This window comes from Bactrocera tryoni, chromosome 4, assembly GCF_016617805.1.
Source record: "Bactrocera tryoni isolate S06 chromosome 4, CSIRO_BtryS06_freeze2, whole genome shotgun sequence".
NCBI classification, from domain to species: domain Eukaryota; kingdom Metazoa; phylum Arthropoda; class Insecta; order Diptera; family Tephritidae; genus Bactrocera; species Bactrocera tryoni.
Genome location: NC_052502.1, coordinates 51,404,210 through 51,427,833, shown reverse-complemented (window position 1 = coordinate 51,427,833; position 23,624 = coordinate 51,404,210). Strand labels below are relative to the sequence as shown.

Below are 23,624 nucleotides of genomic sequence, written 5' to 3'. Positions count from 1 at the left end.
GTATTTGCAGTATACCGCGCTCAGCGCCATCGATCAATACTCACAGCAGCGCCAGCAACAGTACACCAACAGGTGCTCCACCATACATGACAACTGCAGTTAGCAACAGTAGTGTAGGGTCAGCCATGCCGGTACCCTATAGTAGTAACACGGTTTCCGCTTTGCATACAATGCATTCGCATCCAACAACCACCATGGCATCTCCACATCAACATATTGCCACACCGCCTAGTCTACCCTATCCACCAAAAAACACATTATGGCCCAGGTAAGTGAACACCGAAAAATGTGTGCATTATTGTTGATAGCTTCTTGATTTTAATAACAATAAAACTTTAGTTCATCGCTGCAATTAACACCATCAACGACGGCGACAATCAGCACGTCAGCAACATCGAGTTTGGTAACGCGGCCAACACCGCCGCCGGCGCAACCGCAATCGTCAATGAATGCAGTTAGTGCGTCGGCGGCTTCAAATGCTGCGGCAGCTGCTGCTGCTTCTATGCCTTCTAATTCAGCTTCGCCCCAAACAACGCACTCTGCCTCTGGAGCTGCTTCTACATTTCAGCCATCATTTTTCATTACTCCATTGCCACCTCCTCCACCCACAGTGTCTGCGTCAGCGATGAGCAGTAGCGCAACAACACCATCTGCAACGATGGCGGTCTCTTCGGGAGCTGGCACAATAGTTGCACCTGGCGCGGCGCCTATTGGTTCTGCAATATCTTCATCATCAGTATCCGCTTCGCAAACGACTGTGACAACGGCAACCAGTACGCCAGTAACAACATCGGCACCGCATCCCTTCTCAGCTGAATCTCTATTCCAAACTAGCAAAAGTAATTAAACACCCACAATTTAACATTTATATTTTATAAATATTACTACACAAACACTTTTTATTGAATTTTTAATCCCCTACTACCCCAAAAAACATTGGAATCATATTATACGCACTTGTGATACGTACACTAGATGATCAAGCCGATCTGTTGAGGCGTGAATTGGACAGCAGGTTTCTCGATCGTTCTGGTTTGGCTGTACAACCGCCGGCACAACCACCACCCTCCACGTACTTGCGTCAGGAGCTGCACCATCATCAGCACCAACATACACACCTACATCAGCATCAACAGCTTATCCCAGCCGCTTTGCCGGCCGCACTACCAGCTGCACCGCCCCCAGCACCGGCACCCATCTTCCCGCAATTATTCAAAGACATTCCAAAAATTGCGACAGTGGATACGCCGTTTTATCGCACCGGCATTGGTTTACCTGGCTATCCGGGATATAATTCAGGATTGCTGCATCCAGGGCTAGGCGGGGCAACACCTTTTATGCCGCCGGGTCACTTAACTTCATTCGCTCCAAAGGTAAAATTCTACATATTATTCAAAGTATGTAAACTGCAGAAATATTTATCATGCAATTTTGTCATGTGCGTGCAATAACACATATACAAATATACACAAGCTATCAATTGTCCTCTAATCAACTATCCACCAATCAACATGCATTCCTTTAACACTATTTCTCGTTTTCATGTTAATAATCATCATCATGTTACGTTTCGTATCCCACCAACCAAACAATCCAAAAATTTAGCCGCCACCGCCATCGTCGCCCTCCGCTAACACCAATGCCACGAACTCAAACAATCCACCAACGAATCTTGATTCCTCTAAGTCCGCGAGGTTTACGGTATGTTTTTTTTTTTCCTTCTGAAGACCATACGTAGAAGCTTGAAATTGTAGAAAGTATTGTGTAAAAAGTATTTGTGTAGCGTAGAAAAATGATCCTCAGTTATAACTAATTAGAGTAAGGTTAAAATAGAAAAGCTAAACGGCATTTTCTCCATTGAAATAATATAACCTGAAGTCATGTAGTAAAACTTGGAGTATAAAGCAGTTAGTAAGAATCTTTTAGTTAAATTAATAAGGGGATTGCAGACTGGATTTGGATATTTGATGTTACTCTACCATTACCTCAGATAACCGTATTTTCTGTGTGAGAGTTTTGCATTGGAAATCGAACCACAAATTTATAACCGCACATTGCAAAGGAAAACTTAATCTTAAAATTTACTGAAATAGTATAATTAATTGTTAAAGTCGGTGTCCTATTGGCTTGGCTCAAGCTGCAACTATTTTATTTATTATAAATGTTTTATTAATAATATAGTTTAGCCTTCATTGTAGCAATTTTCAAACTTTTGTCGTTTATATCGTGTTATCATTTTTGGATTCTCATTGTGGCTCTAATTATTGGAAACTTATGGCCTCATTTGTCGCCATCTTTGAATCCCTTACAGTCATTCATACATATGGAAAACGATTTAACTAAAAATAATTTTTTAATAAATATTCTTCAGTCTATAATACAATAATTAATACCAAGCAAAATTTAATAGATGCGTCTTCAAATTTTTATTTTTTTTTTCAATGCAATTAATGAATTTCCAATAAAGTCACAAAATTTTGAATAAAGTCATAGAAATTATATTATTGAATACTACTGCTAATTAAATTATTAAAAAATTTTAAAATATGATTATTATATCGTTATTCAAACATCTAGACTACTCGAAATACTAATGAGTTTGATTATTAATTTTTAGTCAACGGAAATAACGGGTTTTTCAATAACAGCGCTACAAAAGTTTTTTTTTTTTAATAAACAAAAACGGTTTAGGCTATCAATGAAATTCTTTATTCCCGTGAAAGTACATTCGCTGCCAATATGTATGGAACTCGATTTTTTTTGCATGGCCATCAAGAAGTCTAGATGCTGAATTCAATTTTCGACGGTTTTTCAAGCATAAACCGGCCGATACTGTTGCAATGTCACATTCGATATTCGTACGAAGTTCATCAATCGTAGCTGGCTTTTTGGCATAGACCAAAGACTTGACGTAGCCTCACAGGAAATAGTCTAACGGCGTCAAATCGCATGACCGAGGCGGCGAAATCGATAGTAATATTCGCTATGTGGCTCGTGGCGCCGTCCTGTTGAACCACATATTGTCCAAGTCCATATCATCCAATTCGGGCCAAAAATATTCGGTTATTGAGCAGTAGCGATTCCCATTCCCAGTAATGTGCCGGTCTTGATCATGAACGGAAGAAGGACGGCCCAATGGCGCCGCCGGCCCATAAACCGCACCAAACCGTATTTTTTCGGGATGTGACCATTCAGCCAGAAATGAGCCTCATCGAAGATGATTTTTCGATGAAAATCCGGACCATTTTCAAGTTGTTGCATTGCCTGATTCATGAACATACGAAGATTCTAGTGGTCAAGCGCCGTCAGTTCATGCATCAATTTGGTCTTGTAAGGATGTAGGCCAAGATCTTTTCGCAAAATTCGTCCCAACGACGTCACAGAGAGTGTGATTCAAATTTCCACTGGACGCTCAATTGTTGGTCTAACAGGACAATTGTGACGACCATAAATTGGACGCAATGCTCTTAAAGTCACTGACTCCGAATTTTGGTAGTAAATTTTAATAATTTCGAGTCGTTGTTGCATCATATATCTTTCTAAGATGAAATGGCAAACTTTACTGAAGAGAAATGCGAAAAGGTCACTTTTTGTAGCGTCTCTATTGAAAAACCCGTTATATATATTTGACGGTTCTTTATGTTTAAGGTTACGATACTTCATCAAAAATATTTAGTTGTAAGCTAAGTAATATTTGCAATATTGATTTTAACGTTGAAGCCTATTTAAGAGATTTCAGTATGATATAACTTTATGTCGTTCATTTATTTAGACTCTCTCTCAAACAGTGCTTCATATTTAGAGAGTGGTAAGAAATGGCTAAGGACTTAATTATTCTGACTATCAAACAATCGTCAAATTGCTGCATTATACTGCCACTAATTTGTGTTCCCACTTCCATGCTACAATTTTCATTTCCTCACATGAAATTACATTGATAAAACAAAAAAAAAACACAAATTAATTTTAAAATTGCCAACAATGACATAATTCGCTTATAACCTCACTTAATATTGTTAAACAGAAAACTGGTCGTTGGAATGCCATGCATGTGCGTATCGCGTGGGAAATTTACTATAATCAAAACAAGCAAAATCCTGATAAGTTGGCCAATACGCAGCTTGGTGGGGGAAATCCAGTGGGCGTAGCACCAGGTGGTGCTACTTCTTCTTTGAGTGCGGGCGGCACTGTTGGACCATCGCCTTCATCGGCAGTAACGTTAAGCGGCCTTAAAACATCGCCAGCGCTGTCGTTGAGTTCCGCCTCGCCACATTTGCTGCATCGTCCCGGTGAGCTGCCACCCGGTGCAATGGCGGCCTATGCGGGCGCTTTGCCTGGACGTTCGCCATTCGAAACATCGCCATTATCGACGAGTTTCATAGGAGCACCACCCAGTCATATTGGTAATTTGTTTAAGCGAACATAGCACATTTTATGAGCTACCAATTAATTATGTAATTATTTTTATTATCTTTTTGATAGGCACTGCAGTTTCACCATACGGACGTTACGCTGCACCTTTCGGTTTCGGTCTCTCACACTTCGGATGTGAAACGTGGCGACCGTAAGTAAACTTTTGCACAACTCTGTAATTGTAATGCTTCCAGAAAAGGAAATTAATATATTTACTTTTATTAAAGGCTACAACGTACTGTCTCGTATCATCCTGGCGCTACCAGTGGTCCTATGTGGCCACTCAAACCAGATCCAGCACTGGACAATGCCCGGCGGGAGGCGGAGGAACGTGAACGTGAGCGTGAAATGCGTGATCGCGAACAACGCGAACGAGAACGACAACGACGTGAACGTGAAGAGCGCGAGCGTAAAGAAAAGGAAGAGAAATTGAAACGTGAACAACAAGAACGTGAGCGCGAACGAGAGCGTGAACGTGAGCGTAAAGAACGTGAACGCCGTGAATTGGAGCGACGTGAGTTGGAACGTGAACGCATGTTGCAGCAACAACGCATAAATGAGAGCAACAAACTATCGCAGGCGGCAGCTGCTGCTGCTGCTATGAACACAACGCAACGTGATCGTTCGCCACATCGCAATATCAACGATGCGCTGGGCGGGCCCAGCGTTGGCGAGATACGTATCAAAGAGGAACACCCGCGCACCAAAGAAGAACAAGACGCAATACTCATGCGTGCTTCAGTAGCTGCAGCCGCGGCGGGCGATGCACGTTATCATCAATCCATAGTGGTGGCGCAAGCTAGTGCGGCGGCTGCCGCTCATCACGCATCATTTATGGCCGGACGACATGGACCACATGCCGTAGGACCACCACCACCACATCTGGCGCGTTCAATGATGCCACAAGCATTAGGCGGACCACCAATGACACATTTCGGCCCACCCGGTCCACCTGGCTGGACAATGGATCCCTATCGTGATCCATATGCACCAATGCTACGTTATAATATAATGGAGGCATTGCGTCACGAAGAGGAACGACAAAAAGTCGCGCTAAGTATGTATGCAGCGCAGTCAGCTGCCCATCTACGCGGTAAAGAGCCCAGCCCCATACCGCCGCCGACAGTGGGTGGTCCCTTAGGGCCACCGCCGCCACCACCACATCATCGTATTCAACAGTCTTCACATCTTCAACAAACAGGTAGTGTGCCACCGCCACCTACGATCATCGGCAAGCCTCCAACTCTTGGCGGCATGCCACATCCGATTGCCGTCGATGGGCATCACCCGACAAAGAAGGAAGACGGTGGTCCGAATGTAGGCGTTAGTGGTATGCAAACAGCGCCGTCGCCATCGGCACCGGGTCGATGATAAATAACAACTTATACATAAAATGTAAAGTTGACAAACGGTGGTTGAAAGTTGCAAAATTTTGCTAATATTTTTGTAAATGTGTTTTTATTTTGTGCAAAAACTTGATTGCTTTAGCTACAGTTACTTTTGATTGTTGGATATAGTTTAATGTGTAGCTGCTTGTATAAAGCCGAACCTCGTGTATATGTATATATATATATATATACACAATATTTATTCAAAAGTAATATATATGTATATGTATTAAAAATGTAAAGTTAATATCACGCAAGTGACATACATATATGCAGCAGAGGGATGTAACAATTATAAAGACTTTTGAATATCTTTCTTAAAAAATGGCGATATTCTACGAAGCAATTCGTAGACTTTTGCTACTGTATAATATTTAATTTTATTGTATAAAATATTTAAAAACAAATATAACATTAGCAGATGATATGTACGTATATGAGAGAAAAGTATGAAAAAGCATACATTAAATTTGTCAAAATACATACATAAATAATAACAAATCGCAGACTCGAACTTATGCATACTCGATATAACTTAGTGGTAATTAAAAACTTAAAGTAAAAATCCAAATTGACAAGTTGGCGGACATATGGTACAGACAGCATGTAAGATATTATAGGCGACCTGTCGAATTGCGGCGATAACAATTAGACGGACTTTATATGTATATGAAAACATACAGAAATACACACACTCACATACACATATTTACATTTGTACGTTCGGACACTTAACATGTGCAAGGAAAACTTTCAGTAAACAAAAACGGGAAACCAGTTAGTTTGTAATTGTATTAAAATTGCTAGTACATACGTAGGTTTATATACATTCATATATAATAAAATGCATAATAAAATTTAATTAGTACGTAAATCGTGACCACGCATCCCCGTGTATCCTTTCCACATCCGCTAATCCAAAAAATTTCCACCATCTACCTAATGTATGTCCATAACTGCACCTAAAACAAAGTATATATACACATAAATATTTAGAGCATTTGTATTATTTGTATAATGATGGTATAAAGCAACAAATTATATATTAAATTTATAATTACAAAATTATTAAACTTAAGTAGCTTTACATTATTTATAAAAAATCCAAAATAAACTAAAAATTAAGAGGAAAGTGAATGAGTAAGATACATACACGCAGCACGAGAAATATAACAAATAAAAAAGTAGAAAGGAACTAATTTGCATATTATGTAATGTAATAAACGGATATAAATTAAAGATAGAAACAATGCTAAAATATTATTAAAAAAATTTAGTTTTATTTCGTTTTCATCTTTCACCTTCTAACTTGTCCGTGTTTATGTAATGGCTTAGCGTTGGACTTGTCGAAAGCATTTGTCTCTTTGTCATACAACCTGAGGACATCGAACTATTCCGCTCTTACCTGAGCTGTCGGAAATTATCCGCAATGTTTCGAGGTTAAAACTCTAATTTTATGACGAAGAAAACGGGGGGTACCGCAGGGATATGTTGTTGTTGTTGTTTTAACGGAAATTCAATCCCCGTTGGGATGGTAAATGTCATTTGTGTTGTCGTCGATGTCATCTAACGGTAGGCCCAAGAAACGTGCTGTTTCGACGGGGTCGGACCAAAGGGAGGAGGGTGTTAGATGGGTGGGATTTATGGGGCATGCAAAGAGGTGGTCAGTATCATGCGGAGACTCGTTGCATGCAGGACATACGTGTTCATGCATGCAGGGATATGTTCTCTTCCCGCGACTGTTTAAATACTAAACTTCGAAACTCCCTGAACTACCAGAGAGAATTTCCATCACATCTTACATGAAATTGAGACAGACAGTGGAATCGATGGCATATGTATGAATGTAAAGTGCTATTTCTCAAACCTTGATGAAGGATGAATTAGTACATATTGGACCTTAACATTACAGTTACAGTTAAAATTCCGACTGTCAACAACCCTAACATTTTGGATGTTACATTCGACATCTTGTACTCCTTCACATACGACCGAGTAGAGAGCCACAACCAAATACTCAAGACGCTAGCTGGCTTCTGGGGAAATATAAGAGAGAAACGTTATTGGCAACATAGAAGTCAATTGGCCGGACAGTCTTAAATTACGCCGCATCTACATGGTCGCCTGGATGTAGTGAAACGCAGACGAAGAAGCTTCAGACGTGTCAAAGTATTGCCGTCTGGACTATAACAGGATGCGTCTTGATGTATCCGATTGATCATTAGCACACCGAGACCCACATGCTCCCTGTCAAGGAATATAATGGTCTCCAAGCGGATGTTATCTGATGTTTTCGCACCACTACCTATTGCAAACGTAGAGCTCGAGTTGACACGAGAATCTAGAGTGACCCTTGCTCTACTTTGTTCTGAATACTATAGCAGGTTAAACTTCTATTTATCCAGAATCGACCCCGACATAACAAATGTTAATTGATTCCGATGACAACCAAACTGAAACTAACCGACAAGCGGGGATTAGACCTTTATAACAACAACAACAAATTCTCAATGCGAAAGCATTCCCCTTCTGGTACATCATGTCGTTAAATTTATCTCAGCTCTGTTCAACAACAGCTCGTCTCAACAACATAAGTCCCAAAAAAGTAATAATGTAAAGCTGTAATAAATATTCTTTATTAATATCTTTAATCGAGGTTTAATGTTTCATATTAAAATAGGTACACAATATTTTCGGTATCTACTTTTCAACTTATCGGTACACATGAATGAATAAAATAAAGTTGGCAACTCTACAGCAGTGCAGTCATCGCCACATAATAATCGCCTCTTGGAGAAGATTTGCTTTTCTAGCACAGTCAAAATCGTAAACATTTTGTAAAACTATGGCGAATTTCATGCAAAATAGTGTTGTGAGCTATGCCTGCACCTGTGGCCTTGTAAATCCAATAACGAAACTATTTTTCTGTCGTCACTGCTTGAAGCTGAGGTGTGGTTTCTGTGTCTGCCATGAAGTGAGTAATTTGTTGCCCAATTGGGCAGACTACATACATACATACTTATATGTGAATATATGATTGTGTTCAATAGGTGGACTCACATTTCTGTTCCAATTGTTTGGAAAACATACCGTCATCGGAGGCAAAACATAAAAAGAATTGCTGCACCAATTGTTTCAATTGTCCCTGCTGTCAACATACTTTATCTGCGCGAGCCACAATGGTCGTGGTACCGAAGTAAGCTAGTGTATATCAGTAATTGTCTAGAAACTTGATGTTGGGTTTGTTATAGGAAAACGGATGACTCTCCAAAGGAGGGCGAAGGTGATGGCGTTAAGGCCGTAACGAAGAAAATGTACTATCTTTCTTGTTTGGGTTGCCGTTGGACATCGCGCGACGTCGGCATACCTGATCAGAATGTTGGTAAGTGGGAATATATAAATAAGCTGATGTTTATATGGTAGTACATATTTGCAATCCTTCTAACAGCGACTGGTGCATGGCCGGAAAACGAATGTTCATACCAGACGCGTTTTAATGCATTGTTGGAATATTATCAGGCGGTCGTTTTGCAAGACAAACAAGAGAAGCAGGAGTATTTAAGACGTAAAACGCCAAAAGCACACAAATTCCCATCCTTGACCGTATGTAAAATTTGTTTTAAATTATAAAAACGAAAAAAAATTAATTGCAATACCAAACGCTTTCATTTTAGGATCGCACTGGTTTGACCGTTTCGATGATACGTCGACAAATCGGTTGGCCTGATAAAAACACTCAGAAAGCCAAGCCCGTGAACATCACGCCTTCTGTTGCTACAGATGAACTTGAAGATCTACCCGCAGATGTTTTCACGCAGCCAATAAATTTGCGCAACGGTAAATAACTATAATTCAAAGCATACATGTAATATTTTTATAAACTCGTGCATTTTCACAGTAAGCAATATTCAGCAACGCCATGGCCAACCATCCGATCAGCCATTCACTGTGAATAAGTTGTATCCGCAACGCAGAATTTTATGGATTAAACGTTCCTTGCGCTGTCGTCAATGTGAGCATAATGTGATTAAACCGGAATACCATCCCACCTCGGTGAAGTATCGTATACAACTGTTCGCAAATTATCACGTTCCAGACGTTTTACTCGTGCGCAGTGAGGAAGTGTTGCATGCTGGAAAATCGGGTTCGATTATACTGAAACTTACTAATCCAACAATGCATGACATGTCAATAAAAATAAAGGAATTACCAACGCTTGCTGAAGAATTGGAAATGATTGAAGAGTTTAAACTCGCTTGCAAAATTAAAGAAAACACAGCAACAAGCGCAGCTGCCGAATCGCTGAAATCAATAACAAGTTCGCCTTCGTTGACGAGTACCACACTTTCAAGACAAACATCACTTATAGAGGATCCACGTATTGTTCAGCAAAAGGCAAATGTCAAATTAAATAACAGTGAGTTAAACTTTGTGCTCAATCAACGCGACGATTCTACTGAATTCGACGAAGATGTACAAACGCCGCGCGAGGAACCAGAGTAATTTATTTATTCTAATGAAACATACGAACAAATGCTGATTTTTTTTTTTACATTTATTTAAAGATTTATTATCTGGCGTAAATCGAATAAGGTCTCAATACGTCTCCCATTTACAACTGATGAATCATTGAAAGCTGGCGATTTGGTGAAAGTGGGTTTCACAATGGAGTATACATATGTAAATACGGTGACCAACACACCAACTTCTCATACGTTGAGTGCACGCGTGTTTATCGATGCTGGACAAATATTAGGAGAATAAGTTAATTGTGAAATATTTATAATTTTAGAGCAAATTATTACGCTACAGAATGAATAATCCCAGTTGTGAGCTTAATGTCATTTCATGATTTGCTTTGCAAATAACTTTGCTTTCTTGCAGTATTTTCAAAAGAATAACGGATCCTTCGATATTTATTATGTGTGCATTATGCACCAGGAGATGCATTGTAGCCTCTTATTAGCGATTATTTATGCTAAATAAAATGGGTACTAAGCATTTTAGATTTTTATTTAACCCGTTGATCTTAGCACATAGAATTTAGTTATTGGAAAGAGGTTGAGGTAATTTTAATAGATTTATATTTATTTAAATTTCATTAACCACGATGGGTACACATTTTCATAAATACTCCAAAACGCTGTGATATATGTATTTCAACATACATATTTGTTCTAATGCATATTGATGGGTTCTTCAGTAAGCAATATCCAGCAGTTAGCATTAGGCATATAAAGAGTAGTAGAACAATTACAATAGAATATACATGGGACAGACAATACATTCAAGTTATTGTAGTAGATTTTCTATCACTTTAGAAATGTTGATTACGACCACACGACGCCGTACACAGCTTATAATGCCATTTTCCTTCCTTCAATGGATATCTCAACAGCACGTCTTGACGATTTCAACCGTTTGGCGTCTAAGAATTTTTTCATGTGCTTTTCGAAACGATTTGGTTTACGCTTCGTCGACTGTAAATAAAAATTGTAATTAAATTTAGCAAATTATCGCAACAGTATTTATCTTTTCCACATACCGATGAAATTTCTCCTTCGACAGTTGATTTCGGTCGTACGACGTAGTCCTTATTTGACGGTAGGGGTACACGTGCACGGGCTACCCAACCAGGATCGCCTGGACGTAGTGGCTTTTCGTCAGAATTTGCAAAGGCCGAGTTCAAACCCTTTTTCTTGTTCGAGGATGTTGTTGGCTGCGGTTCTGGCGATTTCTGTCGACGTGGCATTTGTGCTAAATCGCGCTCTTGTCGCTCTTCCTTTGACATCGCCTTAAAATCGCAACTCAAATTGAAAATCGGTCGTGCCCATTCTGATATTAGACGGCCAGCACGTTCGCGATTTGGTTTTGTCTCTTGTGGATGCTTATATAAATACATGACAGCTTTTCCAATTCCCGATTGCTTCAAATAACTTCTATCAATGGTGGGAAACTAAAAATAAACCAATACTTTAGCGTTATAATACATATTAGAAAAAAAGTAGCTTACATCTGCTAATAGTCTTAAAATGCTGTCACGTATTTGGACACAAGGTAAACTTCTGTTTGGTAGTGGTGCCAACCAATCCGTTAACACGTTCAATATGTTGTGTTCCAGAAAGGCCAATTGTAAGTCTTTCTTAATCAACTGTGACATAACCATTTTAAGCATTGAAATCTTTTTCGTTGCGGGTCTGCCTTCCATATTCAATTGACGGTCTTCATCTGCTGCATTTTTCATGCCGACAATCAACTGATCGATTAAGTCGTCGTTATCATTTATCAAGCTAATATCACGCTTCCGACGACGTACGCGCTTTTCTTCCTTTTTACGTAGTAACATGGCATCAAAGTCCGAGACGAAGTTATCATTTCTTAAAATACCAATTATTTATAAGAAATATTTATAATTTACAAGGAGATTATATCTGATACATACTCTCGGCTATCGTCAATTGGTATATTTTCATCATCAGAACTTTCATCGGCTTTTTTCTGAGCAGACTCGCCTTCATTACCCTCGGTAACCGCTTTATCTTTCTCCTCCTCTTCGTCCTCATTGTCTGTGTCCGTTATTTTTGCGCGCTTTTGTGTAGTCGAAGGGCCTTCATCTTTAATATAAATAATTGAATTAAAAATCGTACAAATTCAGTTCTGCGAAGTAGACTTACCCTCAGAATCGCTTAGTATATTTCTTTTTTTACCCTTCTTGACAACGGAAGGCGAACGTGAATGACTCCTCGAACGCGATCTAGATACTGATCTAGAGCGACTATGTGATCTCGATCTGGAGCGTGCAACTGAGACAGATCGTGATCTAGACCTAGACTTAGAATGGCTGCGACTCCTACTTCGGCTACTACGACTACCAGATCTGCTGCGAGATCTTGCTGAACCACTACGTGAACGACGTGATCCACTACGAGAGCGAGTACCACTCCTAGACCGACGAGAACCACTGCGCGAACGTCTGGACCCACTACGAGATCGGGCAGAGCCACTACGCGACCTCCTAGAACCACTGCGTGATCGTCTTGAACCACTACGTGATCGTCTTGAACCACTGCGTGATCGTCTTGAACCACTGCGCGATCGTCTTGAACCACTGCGTGAGCGATATGAACCACTGCGCGATCGTCTTGAACCACTTCGTGATCTTCTCGAACCGCTGCGTGAACGTCTGGAACCACTACGTGATCGGATTGAACCACTTCGAGAACGTTTGGAACCACTGCGCGATCGTACGGATCCACTACGAGAGCGTCTAGATCCACTCCGTGATCGGCCGGATCCACTATGAGAACGGCGTGAACCACTGCGAGAACGTACAGATCCACTGCGCGAACGCTGAGAAGCCGTCCGCGAACGACGCGATCCACTTCGTGATTTTCTTGAGCGGCTGCGAGAACGAATCGATCCACTTCGGCTTCGTCTTTTTGAACCACTTCGAGATCGAATCGAGCCACTCCGCGATCTGGAACGTTCTATGGAACCTCCATTTCTTTCCTTTTTCCTTGATTTGCTTCCTGCATCTTTTATGGAACCATCTTTAGAAGCAGCACTTACACTTCTACTACGGCTACGGCTAATTCTATTGCTTTCTGTACTATTTTCAGCTGGCACATTATTTGTGTTTGGGCTGCCACTTCGACTACGACTTTTTGTTTTTGGGCTATTTTTATTTATACTTTCAGTTTCAACTTTTTCGTTAATAGCATCTGATTTAGTGGGAGACGCTGGTGTCTGAGGGCTTGATGAGCGAGACTTCGCTGAGTTCTCTGCAGTCTTATCAATAACACTGGGGCTGTCTGTAGTTTCTTGATTCTCCAAATTTTCTTTATTAGTTGTTTTTATGGCTGCGTCATCTCCATTATTTTCCGGATTTGGGAGACAATCTTCGGATTCTATAACCTTTTCAGCAAGCGTTAATGTGTTAGCGCCATTAACAATGGGTTCAACAGTTCCATTAGAAACTTCTATAAAAGATATTAGAAATGCGTAAAACTTTTATGAAAATAAACTTAACCTCACTTATAGCTTACACGTCTATATATGTACGTAAATACGATTCTCTTACCGTTTTCAGTAGTTTCCATTTTTCTAATAATATATTTACTGGCTACACCGAATAAAACGGTTCAAGCCTCTATTTTTATCACGTTCCCAGCAAAATTCACGTTATTCTTAGCTTATATCGCGAGGTGAAAATTGACGCTTTCTGACACAAACAATTATAAAATATTATTAGGAATGATTGAGGCGACATTTAAATAATCGATAACAATTCGAATTCATTTCAAATACGTCAAATATAGGGTGTTCACGCACTTTTTCGCCATTATTACAAATCTTTTTTTGGTAAATTAAATATTTTTTTTTTATTAAATATGTTTACTTTAAAACTTAAATTATTAAATTATGTTAAGAAGGAATAATAACATGTTGTTTACATTCTATTCAAAACAGGGAATTATTTTACTATGATTTTAATACATTTAAATTATTAGTATTTATATACTTGTTGCATACATTATAGTTATATTTATAAAAGAATTTATGAAATATTGACATTATATGAATTTCAATTTTGTTATTTTCCTGATTGGTAATAAATAATAAAAATATTTCGAACATCGTGCGATAGCTCGATAATGTACTTTATTGCAAAGGATGGCAGCGCTGTGAGATGCACCTCAACATTAGCGACATTTGGAATTACTTACTTTATCATTAAAAAAATAATACAAAATTACGTTGCAAAATATTGTTAAGGATGAGCTATCGTGGTATTCCAGCTGGATATGAAGACGACCCGGACTTTAGTTGTATCTCCGATATGGTGCAGAAAATAACCGTCGTACCAGATATAGCTATTGCTGCTGGGCTGAATAACGAAAACTTCGATCGCACCCTCAGCGCCGACGTCGACAACTGGTTTCAGAACTATAAAGAGCAATGGAATTCATGTAAGTATATCTTAATAAAAAATTAAATGTTTCATAATAATATTATTTAAAAAACAGACGCAAATCAGATATAAATTTACAATAACAAAAACTACATAACTACATAAATATTTTGTCTAGACAAACGCACCCCTTCTGCTCAACACAATCTCAAAGTGATGCTCCACAGAGATCCAGATCCTCTCTTGCTTGCCTTAAAGTTGTTTGCGAATTGTCCAGGATGTAATAATTTAAAAAACAAAAACTTGGCGTTATTTAGTAAGACTTGCTTTTAAAACATTTTAGCTGTGTCTTAATCAAACTCTATAATATGTATGTAGTACTGGAAACCATTTGTGACCTCCATACACAATATCCAGAGATATCAGCTAAATGTTCTGACAACACGCGCATGGTTGCTTTCAACTTTGTGAAGACTTGCGGTATAGTATCGCTATATAAATCTGTGATGATCACGTATCAACTGAATAAAATATGTGAAATGTTGGTGCCTAAAATAAAGGAATTAATAACACAAGGGCACTTCAAAGATGTATATTAATAAATATAATTAAAATATTTACACAAATAGTTAATTGCAACTTTTTACAGGCTGCGTATTGGACGATGAACTTGCAAATTACTCACCTTTTTGGCATTTTCGATATTATATTCCCATTAATTTTACAAGATAAAGTGCCACTGGCAGAGATGTATCTTAATGCTGCTAAGGATTTGGCGTTGCCCACTGTACAATTCCTTGACTCCTTACTGGATAAACAAAAGACTGTATTTGAACATTGTGATGAAATATTAACGTAAGTTCAAAGTTCTTAAATTATACTGTTGGTTTATTCAAAAAATTACTTACTAACTGTTTTGTCTGATAGAAAATATGAGTACAAAGACGTCAAACATACTGTTTTAACGTATCGCCCAATGTCCAAGCTAGTCACACGCTTGGCGAAGACATACAAAATTGACAGCCATTTTACACCCAATCTCAATTTCACAAAGGCTTGTTCTTATATGCATTTCTTATGGCACAAATATCGCGATGGCGGCATGAGTTGTGATGCATATCGTGAATTGGCACGTGATGCCGCCAGTACCAAGCCTTTACAAATGGACTTGATAACTAATGTGGCCTCATATGGCGATTTTGACGAAGTGAAATATTGGATAAACTATTTTAACATACCACTGGAGGAAATAGCAGACGATATACGCGAGGATTTGAAACGGCACCAACCTTCCGAAAACAGCGATGAAATTCAGTTGGTAAATACCAGTGAAACTACAAGTGCCGTAAATAACGGAGGCGCCACTAACAAATCAAAACGTGCAAATGCAACTACACCTAATAATTATTTAACGTTAGCACTACCAATTGACTGTGTTATATTAATCGATGATCGTTCAAAATTTCATGAAATGTTAGAATACTTACAAGGACAATTACTTATCGCATTCGATTCTGAGTGGAAGCCATCTGTTTGTAATGAAAACGTTATATCACTTTTACAAATAGCTACCCCGTATCGCGTTTACCTATTGGATTGCCTTTCTTCACAACTTAGCGATGAGTTATGGCAGCAGCTCGGACAACGAGTGTTCAACAATTTGGAGATTTTGAAAGTTGGTTTCTCCTTACATCAAGATTTGCGTATGCTACACAAATCATTGCCGCTACAATTAAATTTGAATGCGAAAACCTGCTATTTGGACTTGCGTGAATTATGGCGACGACTCAAGTATCTACAAATTGTAAAATTTCCATTCGGTTGTGGCTCAAACTCCGGGGGCAGTTTGTGTGCATTAACTGAATTGTGTTTGGGCAAAAAATTGGACAAATCAAATCAGTGTTCCAATTGGGCCAATCGGCCGCTGCGTCACGACCAAATTGTTTATGCGGGTAAATAAATGAAATATTTGCTTGCAAAATCCTCAAAACACACGCTTAATCTAGAGTTTTAAATTAAATTTAATTAAAATTGTACCAATTTGATTTATGCTTACTCCATTGCAGCTTTGGATGCGCATTGTTTGCTGCAGGTGTACCAAGTAATTGTGGAGATTCTTTTAGGTATAGGCCTGGATTTTGACGAGGTAGTAAACGAGGTGACAACTGGAAAGACCGGTTACTTATTCCGCATGAAACGCGCTTTTTCGGAACACAACAATGAATGCAGCACATCTGTGCCCGCCCAAGTCAACATAGTTAAAGTTCCTGCTGTCAGCGCAAACTTTGCTGGGTAAGCTCATGCATATTGCACATATGTATGTCTATAAGTCATTTAATATGAAATTTTTCATATTTAATTTAAAAATTTAGCACAATTAGCACAAAATTCATCTGCGATAGAATGTTGTATGGCCTCTCGAAGGAGCTACGCAAATTAGGCATTGACTGTATGGAAATAATCAAAGATAATTTGAGCCACTATGTAAATATAGCCAAAAGAGAGAATCGTTATGTACTCACAAGGGACACACGTTATGACTTATTCCTCAAAATATTGCCACAAACACAATGTCTCTTAATACCGAATGATACCAGCGTAGAGCAAGTGTTGAATATACTACGACTATTGGATATAAAAATCTACGAAAACAATCTATTTACACGCTGCCTACATTGCAATAGTAATGAATTTATTTTGGCATTAAGGCATGAATTGCAGGTTATGCGCTATGGTCAAGCTTTAGATGATGTCAAGGAGTTGAGTGCCGGCAATGTATCGCCATTTGAGCGCACATTTAACTTGTGTACGTACATACATACATATATATAAAGCTACTGTTACATTTTTTAAACACAAATTTTCATACCGTATTTTAGTAAATGTGAACCAAGATGTTTTGAAATCAAAAACCACCTATCGTGGCAAGCCGATCAAGCTGAACCGCATTAACTCTCATATATTGCGTTCTAAAGAACATTTTTATATATGTGATGTGAGTATTGCTAAATATATAAAATAACTGGACATTGTTTTCATAGTAAAGGTATTTTCAGAATTGCGGTATTTGTACTTGGGATGGTGCGCATTCAATACATGGCAGCGTAATGGATTTGATTCTTTACAACAACTGCGAAGCTGATACTGCTGCTGGATTTTAAGCGCGGAAAACTTGTGACTGACATTTTTTGCATTGAGTGGTATTAAGTTAACACTATAAACATTATTATTATTATTGTTTTTTTTTTGATTATTTTTTAGTTATCGAGTATATCGAGCTTTAACCGTCAAAAGAACGGTCAAGAAAAATTATTATTATTTCAATTTACGATGCATTTACAGTTTGGTAATGACGAACATAACCATTGTGAAATTTTGAGGTTATGTTTGTAAACAAATTTGCGTAATGAAAAAAAAAGAGTTATAGGTTTAGAAAAAAGTTTAAAAATTGTGAGTTTATGATTGTAAACAAATTTGCCTAATATAAAAATTTCGGTAATATAGGTTTAGAAACAGCTATAGACGCCAGACAAGTATGATTTAACTGTTAATTTTTGCGAACTAACAAAGGTTTTTAAGCAAATGTTTTCGTACGAGAAATCTATATTTATCATCGGCATTACGTACATATATTTTCATGCAAAAGAATTGGAATTAAAAAGTGTAAATTTATTTTAAATTTGAAAATGTTTGATTAATAATGGGAAATTAAATTTTTATTTGCAAATCCGTTTACCGTTACCATTAAGATCACTGAGTTTCGCTTCCTATACACTTCAACCTATATTGAGTCTGAACTTTGTTAGTATTCCTCAAGTGGAGGCAGCTATCAATTGTAAGCCGAAGTTTTTTTCTTGCCAGAAATACGCTCATAGTTTTGCCGTTGGTATGAAAAAATATTTTGCAACCCAGATTTGTTCGCTGCGGCTTACCTACATCAAAATCAAAATTATTTTTAAGTAATAAATAAAATATATAGAATTTAGACGTAAAAAGTGGCATCTGCATCTGATTGACTTTAGTTATTTAGCCGGTCAAAGTTCGATATAAGTATCTTTATATATACACATACCTATGTAACCCTAAATTTCATCCTGTAAGTATATCTTTGTATTTTTAGACTTGGAAAAGTGACATTTATTTTCATCATCCAATTGAAATTGTATACCTAATCATATTCTTAAATTAGTACAAAATCAACAATATTACAAATAATTCAAAGTACATTGAAATGAATTGAGAGTACATGAAAGAAACGAAATACAAATTAAATAATATACATTTGTATGTGTGTATGTTAGTCTGTACGTTCAATATAGCCGTAACAATTTATTAGAATGCAATAAGCTAGTGTGAAAATCTCTAAACCCTTAAGACGTATGTGTCTGTAATAAATGAATTTAATAAAAATATATGTTAAAATTGACATTTTAGTTTTTTTGATTTGGTTTGTTCGCACTCGTAAGTAAAAAGAATTTATAAGTGAATGAAGTGCACAAAGAAGTTATAATATGTACATATGTATGTATATTATACTTACGCACTTACTTACATATGCCGATTTTCTCATGTCTAGACCTTAAAATCTCTTCTCCACTTTTCGGGTCAACAACCGTAACATAAATAGCGGCGAAACGTGCTTCAAGTCGTTCATTAAACAATTCTAAGCTCATTTAAACGCTGTGCAATGTAAAAACAAAGCTACATTTGTAGAAACATATGTAAATACATATGTATGAAGATAACCGTTATGAATTCAGTTGTGCATATACTCGCATGTATCATATATGTATTTATGAAAGTAAACCCAAACAAGTAAGCAAGTTTGGCCGATATGTTCGACAAAAAGTTCGCAATAGGAACTGACGGTCACATATTCGATATCGGTTTGCATAGTTTGGTACTATTCGTGCAAAGTCTTGTCCTTGAATACTGTGTTATATGGTAATTAGGCATGGATTTTTTCTTTATTAGTAGCAGCCGTGTTTGACACCGGCTCCTATAAAGTCTTCTGGTATCATCCGGAGAGTAATATGTCTCTGGCGCTTTTATTTAAATTTTTATCGAACTTTTAGTAGTTTTTATCAAAATCATTAAATGGGAAGTGGTCGGATTATAATCCGAATTCACCCATTTTCACAGATTGCGTAGGGATGGATTTGATCTGAGTGTATTTTGTTAATATGGTTGAGGAGATATGTTCATTAAACCACTTTTTAAATAAAATTTCGAGCCTTGTGTCTTATTGTGGAATTATGGCTTACCATAAATTTTCGATTAATGGCGTTTTGTGGGCGTAGCAATGTCCAATTCCGCCCATATCATATCTCAATTTTTACTCAGGTTATCGCCTGCCCAGGAAGACTGTCCGTTTCGGAATTCAACTCGTCTTGTCATCGTGATCATTATATTCCAAATAGTTTTAAGTGATACAAATAGCTTAGTCAGCCCTAACCTTCAAAAGGCGCGTTATAAATTTGACATTAGTTTATGAGTTATATTATTTCGAGTGAAGTAACTTTTGTTATTGTGAAAAAATTGGATCAAAAGAAATTTCGCGTGTTCATAAAATGTAGCTTTTTGGAGGTGAAAGCCAGTTGACTTGGCTTGATGACGACTTTCCGGGCACTAGCCCAGGAAAATAAACCACCAAGAATTGGTATGCTAAGCTTAGAGGTGGGGAAATGAGCACCGAAGATGGTGAACGCAGTAGAACCATTACGAAGAGCTTGTTAGCGAAGAGAACATCAAAAAAGTCCACAAAATAATTTTGAATGACCGTAAGGATGGTATAAGTGTGCGTTTAACCGAACACCTCATACTCGGGTACCTTGCCAGGATCAAAGTCAGGGAACATTCAGGCGCATAAGGTTTGTGCGTTATGTGGGGTCTGGGGCAAAATTTGCCCCGATTTTATCCATTTTATTCACAAAGATGCACCGTTATTAGAAAAACACGCTTTCTCAATTTTATTAAAATACTAGAGGTATTGGCCGATAACATACATATGTACATATCATAAAAAGTTATTACCGATATTTTCGGCAAAAAGTCAGCCATAAGCACAGGGATCGACAAATTTGGCGTTTGGGATGTATAGTTTTATACGAATACATCGAATGGTTCTTAATTGTACTGAAAAGTGAAAAAAATAAATATTTTGTTAAATGGGAAGAAGGTGTGGTTTTCGTCGGATTTCGCCTATTTACACACTGTAATGTTCAAATGACAAGATTAATTAGGTATGTATATACTGAATTTAGTTGAAATGTGTCTACACCCATCTCCCAATATTATTATGAGTCGAGGCCACGCCCACTTTTTGAAACTTTTCAAACCACATTTTTTAGGTTTTCGATTAATAGGATTTTGTGGACGAGGTAATGGTCCGATCCGTCCTTGCTCTTTTGCCAAGAAATATGCATACCAAGATTCATTAATATATCTAATAATAATCTAACACGGACAGACGGACAGACGGACAGACGGACAGACAGTCACTCGCAATTTAACTTGTCTCGTCATCCTGAACATTTATATATATGTACATAACCCCTAAAAATGGTATCGAAAAGTTGTAGGGTCGCTGTAATCAGTGTATTACCATTAAAGAGAGCTAAGTTGATACAAAAAACGAGATTTACCAAAAAATGTGGTAGGTCGGGGACGGCAAGTAAGAGGCAGGTAAGCAGTGGCGTAGCTACAACTTCGGGCGCCCGGGGCCAATGATGTTCTGCCGCCCCCCTTTATCTACCTACCTACAAGTTTCATGAGGTGGTTCGAATAAAAGTGAATTTTTATAAAATATCTTCGATATTAAGTATATAAAATTTACGAACTAGAAGCCACGCAAATTCTGAAGTTCCAAAATTCTCGCAATACGGTTTTTGAGGAAATTGCTAGTAAATTTTCAAGATATCTTATTAAAAGCCATAGAAAAACAACATTTTCGCCCTATATCTTGTACACTTTTGACACAATTTGCAGGAATTTTTGCCCGAATTAGAGTTTTTAAATACCATTTTTGAAAATTTGGAGAAATAAAAGTATTTGTTACATTCAAAGCATAGGGCAAGTGTGAGAGTGACACGTCGCTAGACAAAGCTAGAAAAGTTCTATCTTTAAGTTCTATCATTATATTTAAGAAAGATATAAGACAAATTCAAAGACTGAAGAGTATTCGAGTAAAAATTAATATTTTTCATTGTTATTCAGATTATTACATTGTGAGTGTACAGCTCTTTATCTTTTATAACAAATTTTGTAAAAAAAATTGTTGAAGTATTTTTCTGAATATTAAAAAACAGCGAAGATAGTTTTGCCGCCCTCAAGACGTTGCGGCCGGGGCGACGGCCCCCTTCGCCCTCCCTAGCTACACCACTGTAGGTAAGGGAGCAAAATACAAAAATTTATACATGTATGGTGTATATTTGTTATTTCTTCAGTTATAATTTCTTTAGTTCAATAAGCTGATGCGTTTTGAAGTGCTTTTCGACAAATGTAAAAAATGCGATTTTTGAGAATTAAATAATAATGTTTTACAACTTTAAGGGCATATCTATTCATATTTTAAGAATACACCATGAATTTTCGAAGAAGGATATTCAATATTTTGCGAGTTATGCGTGGTATCCTACTCCAAGGATGAAATCTAATAAAACTTTTTCCCCCCATTCGAAAATAAAGTGCTGAGATAATTCTCTCTCATCTTCTTTCAAGTAGCTAATGCAAATGGCATTTGGCAAAATTTTCAATCTTACCACATATATTCCGATCGGGCAGTGTCTAATTAGGACCTCTAAAACTGTTGAAAGGTGAACTTTGCTAAGCGCGAGTAGCTCATAGACATCTTACGATATACTCTGAGCCAGGAGGAGTGTGCGGGCACGAAGTTGCTAGTATTTGACCAACGCTTGCCGAGCTTGCCTGAGGCCCAAACAAGCAAGAAGTGTTCCCATTCTGCAATTAGTAAGACAGTAATACCTGACTTAGCAAGCTTATGAGCCTTGCAGGTTCCTGCAGTTCCACTACAGCCAGACATCAATAAAGTAATGTATCATTGATGATGGTTTCTTTTGACTTAATTGGAACTCTTTTTTAACGAGTATGGCTTGACTCGGCTATAACTGCGAAAGCGGTGTCTACGCCAATAAAGAAAAAGATGGCTTAACAGACGAGGTCTAAGAAGCGTTTAACTCATTTTCGGGCAGATAATGAGTTTTTGAGCGAAGCTTTTTCCACGCCATTTTTGATTTCCGCTTTCATTATGACTGTTAACTTGAGCCTCGTTTCAAATGCATTACTTGCAGCAGAACACCTATGCTTATGGGTTAACGTGTCTATGGCTTCAATGGACCATATCCCGGATGTTTAAGAGGGTCGATAGCATTTTTATGAAGTTTTCAATTTCAAGCGTTTGAAATACACATTGGTTAACTCAACAGGAAATATTGTCTGTGTTTCCGATTGAACTGAAATTCTTTTTCAGTTTTTCCGCTGTGAGAATGAACAATGAAATTATAAATACTTAAACGAAAAAATTCCAATAATGTTATTTTATTGTTTTTCGTTCATAGACTCGTTACAGTTTTGTAGCAACATATTGGTAGTCTCACCGCTTGGCGCACATACAAGCCAACTTAGGTTAGCTTACTTCAGAATTGTCAGACAGAGTGGAAGCAAGAATGACGCCCAATCACGTTCCGAAACAAAATATTGAAAATGTCTCGAAATACGTCGCGTGATTTGATTAACTGCGAGCAAAACTATGTGTGCAAAATTATTTTCATATGATTATTGCGCAACAAAAAACTCAATAAAATAGTGAAACATTAAAATTCGATTGCAGTTGTTCGAAACGGGTCGACGCGAAAACGTGAACTATAAGTGGATAATAAGTAATTAATAATAAA

General features: G+C 37.7%; 4 protein-coding genes across 9 annotated transcripts in view; 3 read left to right on the top strand and 1 right to left on the bottom strand.

Moving 5' to 3' along the window:
• Positions 1 to 6,330, top strand: part of LOC120775970 (mucin-17) — a 30,204-nt gene extending 23,874 nt beyond the window's left edge. For 5 of the 6 annotated variants that reach the window (XM_040106390.1, XM_040106388.1, XM_040106387.1 and 2 more), the window contains 7 exons: positions 11 to 268; positions 340 to 839; positions 976 to 1,373; positions 1,606 to 1,701; positions 4,025 to 4,403; positions 4,483 to 4,564; positions 4,641 to 6,330. In XM_040106390.1, coding sequence (XP_039962324.1) covers positions 11 to 268; positions 340 to 839; positions 976 to 1,373; positions 1,606 to 1,701; positions 4,025 to 4,403; positions 4,483 to 4,564; positions 4,641 to 5,784 — 2,857 coding nt within the window. In that variant the 3' untranslated portion in view covers positions 5,785 to 6,330. The remainder of the gene's footprint in view (positions 1 to 10; positions 269 to 339; positions 840 to 975; positions 1,374 to 1,605; positions 1,702 to 4,024; positions 4,404 to 4,482; positions 4,565 to 4,640) is intronic. The other variant, XM_040106391.1, reaches the window with a different exon arrangement.
• Positions 6,331 to 8,577: 2,247 nt separating this feature from the next.
• LOC120774089 (dynactin subunit 4) lies at positions 8,578 to 10,802 on the top strand. Its single transcript, XM_040103422.1, has 7 exons — positions 8,578 to 8,775; positions 8,852 to 8,997; positions 9,053 to 9,183; positions 9,250 to 9,404; positions 9,476 to 9,638; positions 9,700 to 10,300; positions 10,367 to 10,802. Exons 1-7 carry the CDS (start codon positions 8,647 to 8,649, stop codon positions 10,563 to 10,565), a joined length of 1,524 nt encoding a protein of 507 aa, XP_039959356.1. The 5' UTR covers positions 8,578 to 8,646; the 3' UTR covers positions 10,566 to 10,802.
• A 66-nt stretch (positions 10,803 to 10,868) lies between these two features.
• On the bottom strand, positions 10,869 to 14,034 carry LOC120774088 (IWS1-like protein). Its single transcript, XM_040103421.1, has 6 exons — positions 13,882 to 14,034; positions 12,476 to 13,780; positions 12,244 to 12,415; positions 11,815 to 12,178; positions 11,347 to 11,757; positions 10,869 to 11,281 (listed from the first exon to the last, which is right to left on the bottom strand). Exons 1-6 carry the CDS (start codon positions 13,898 to 13,900, stop codon positions 11,159 to 11,161), a joined length of 2,394 nt encoding a protein of 797 aa, XP_039959355.1. The 5' UTR covers positions 13,901 to 14,034; the 3' UTR covers positions 10,869 to 11,158.
• Positions 14,035 to 14,467: 433 nt separating this feature from the next.
• LOC120774795 (exonuclease mut-7 homolog) lies at positions 14,468 to 19,140 on the top strand. The gene is made up of 9 exons (XM_040104584.1): positions 14,468 to 14,770; positions 14,891 to 15,028; positions 15,091 to 15,302; positions 15,362 to 15,567; positions 15,640 to 16,664; positions 16,779 to 17,004; positions 17,085 to 17,518; positions 17,592 to 17,707; positions 17,769 to 19,140. Exons 1-9 carry the CDS (start codon positions 14,578 to 14,580, stop codon positions 17,871 to 17,873), a joined length of 2,655 nt encoding a protein of 884 aa, XP_039960518.1. The 5' UTR covers positions 14,468 to 14,577; the 3' UTR covers positions 17,874 to 19,140.
• Positions 19,141 to 23,624: the final 4,484 nt, after the last annotated feature.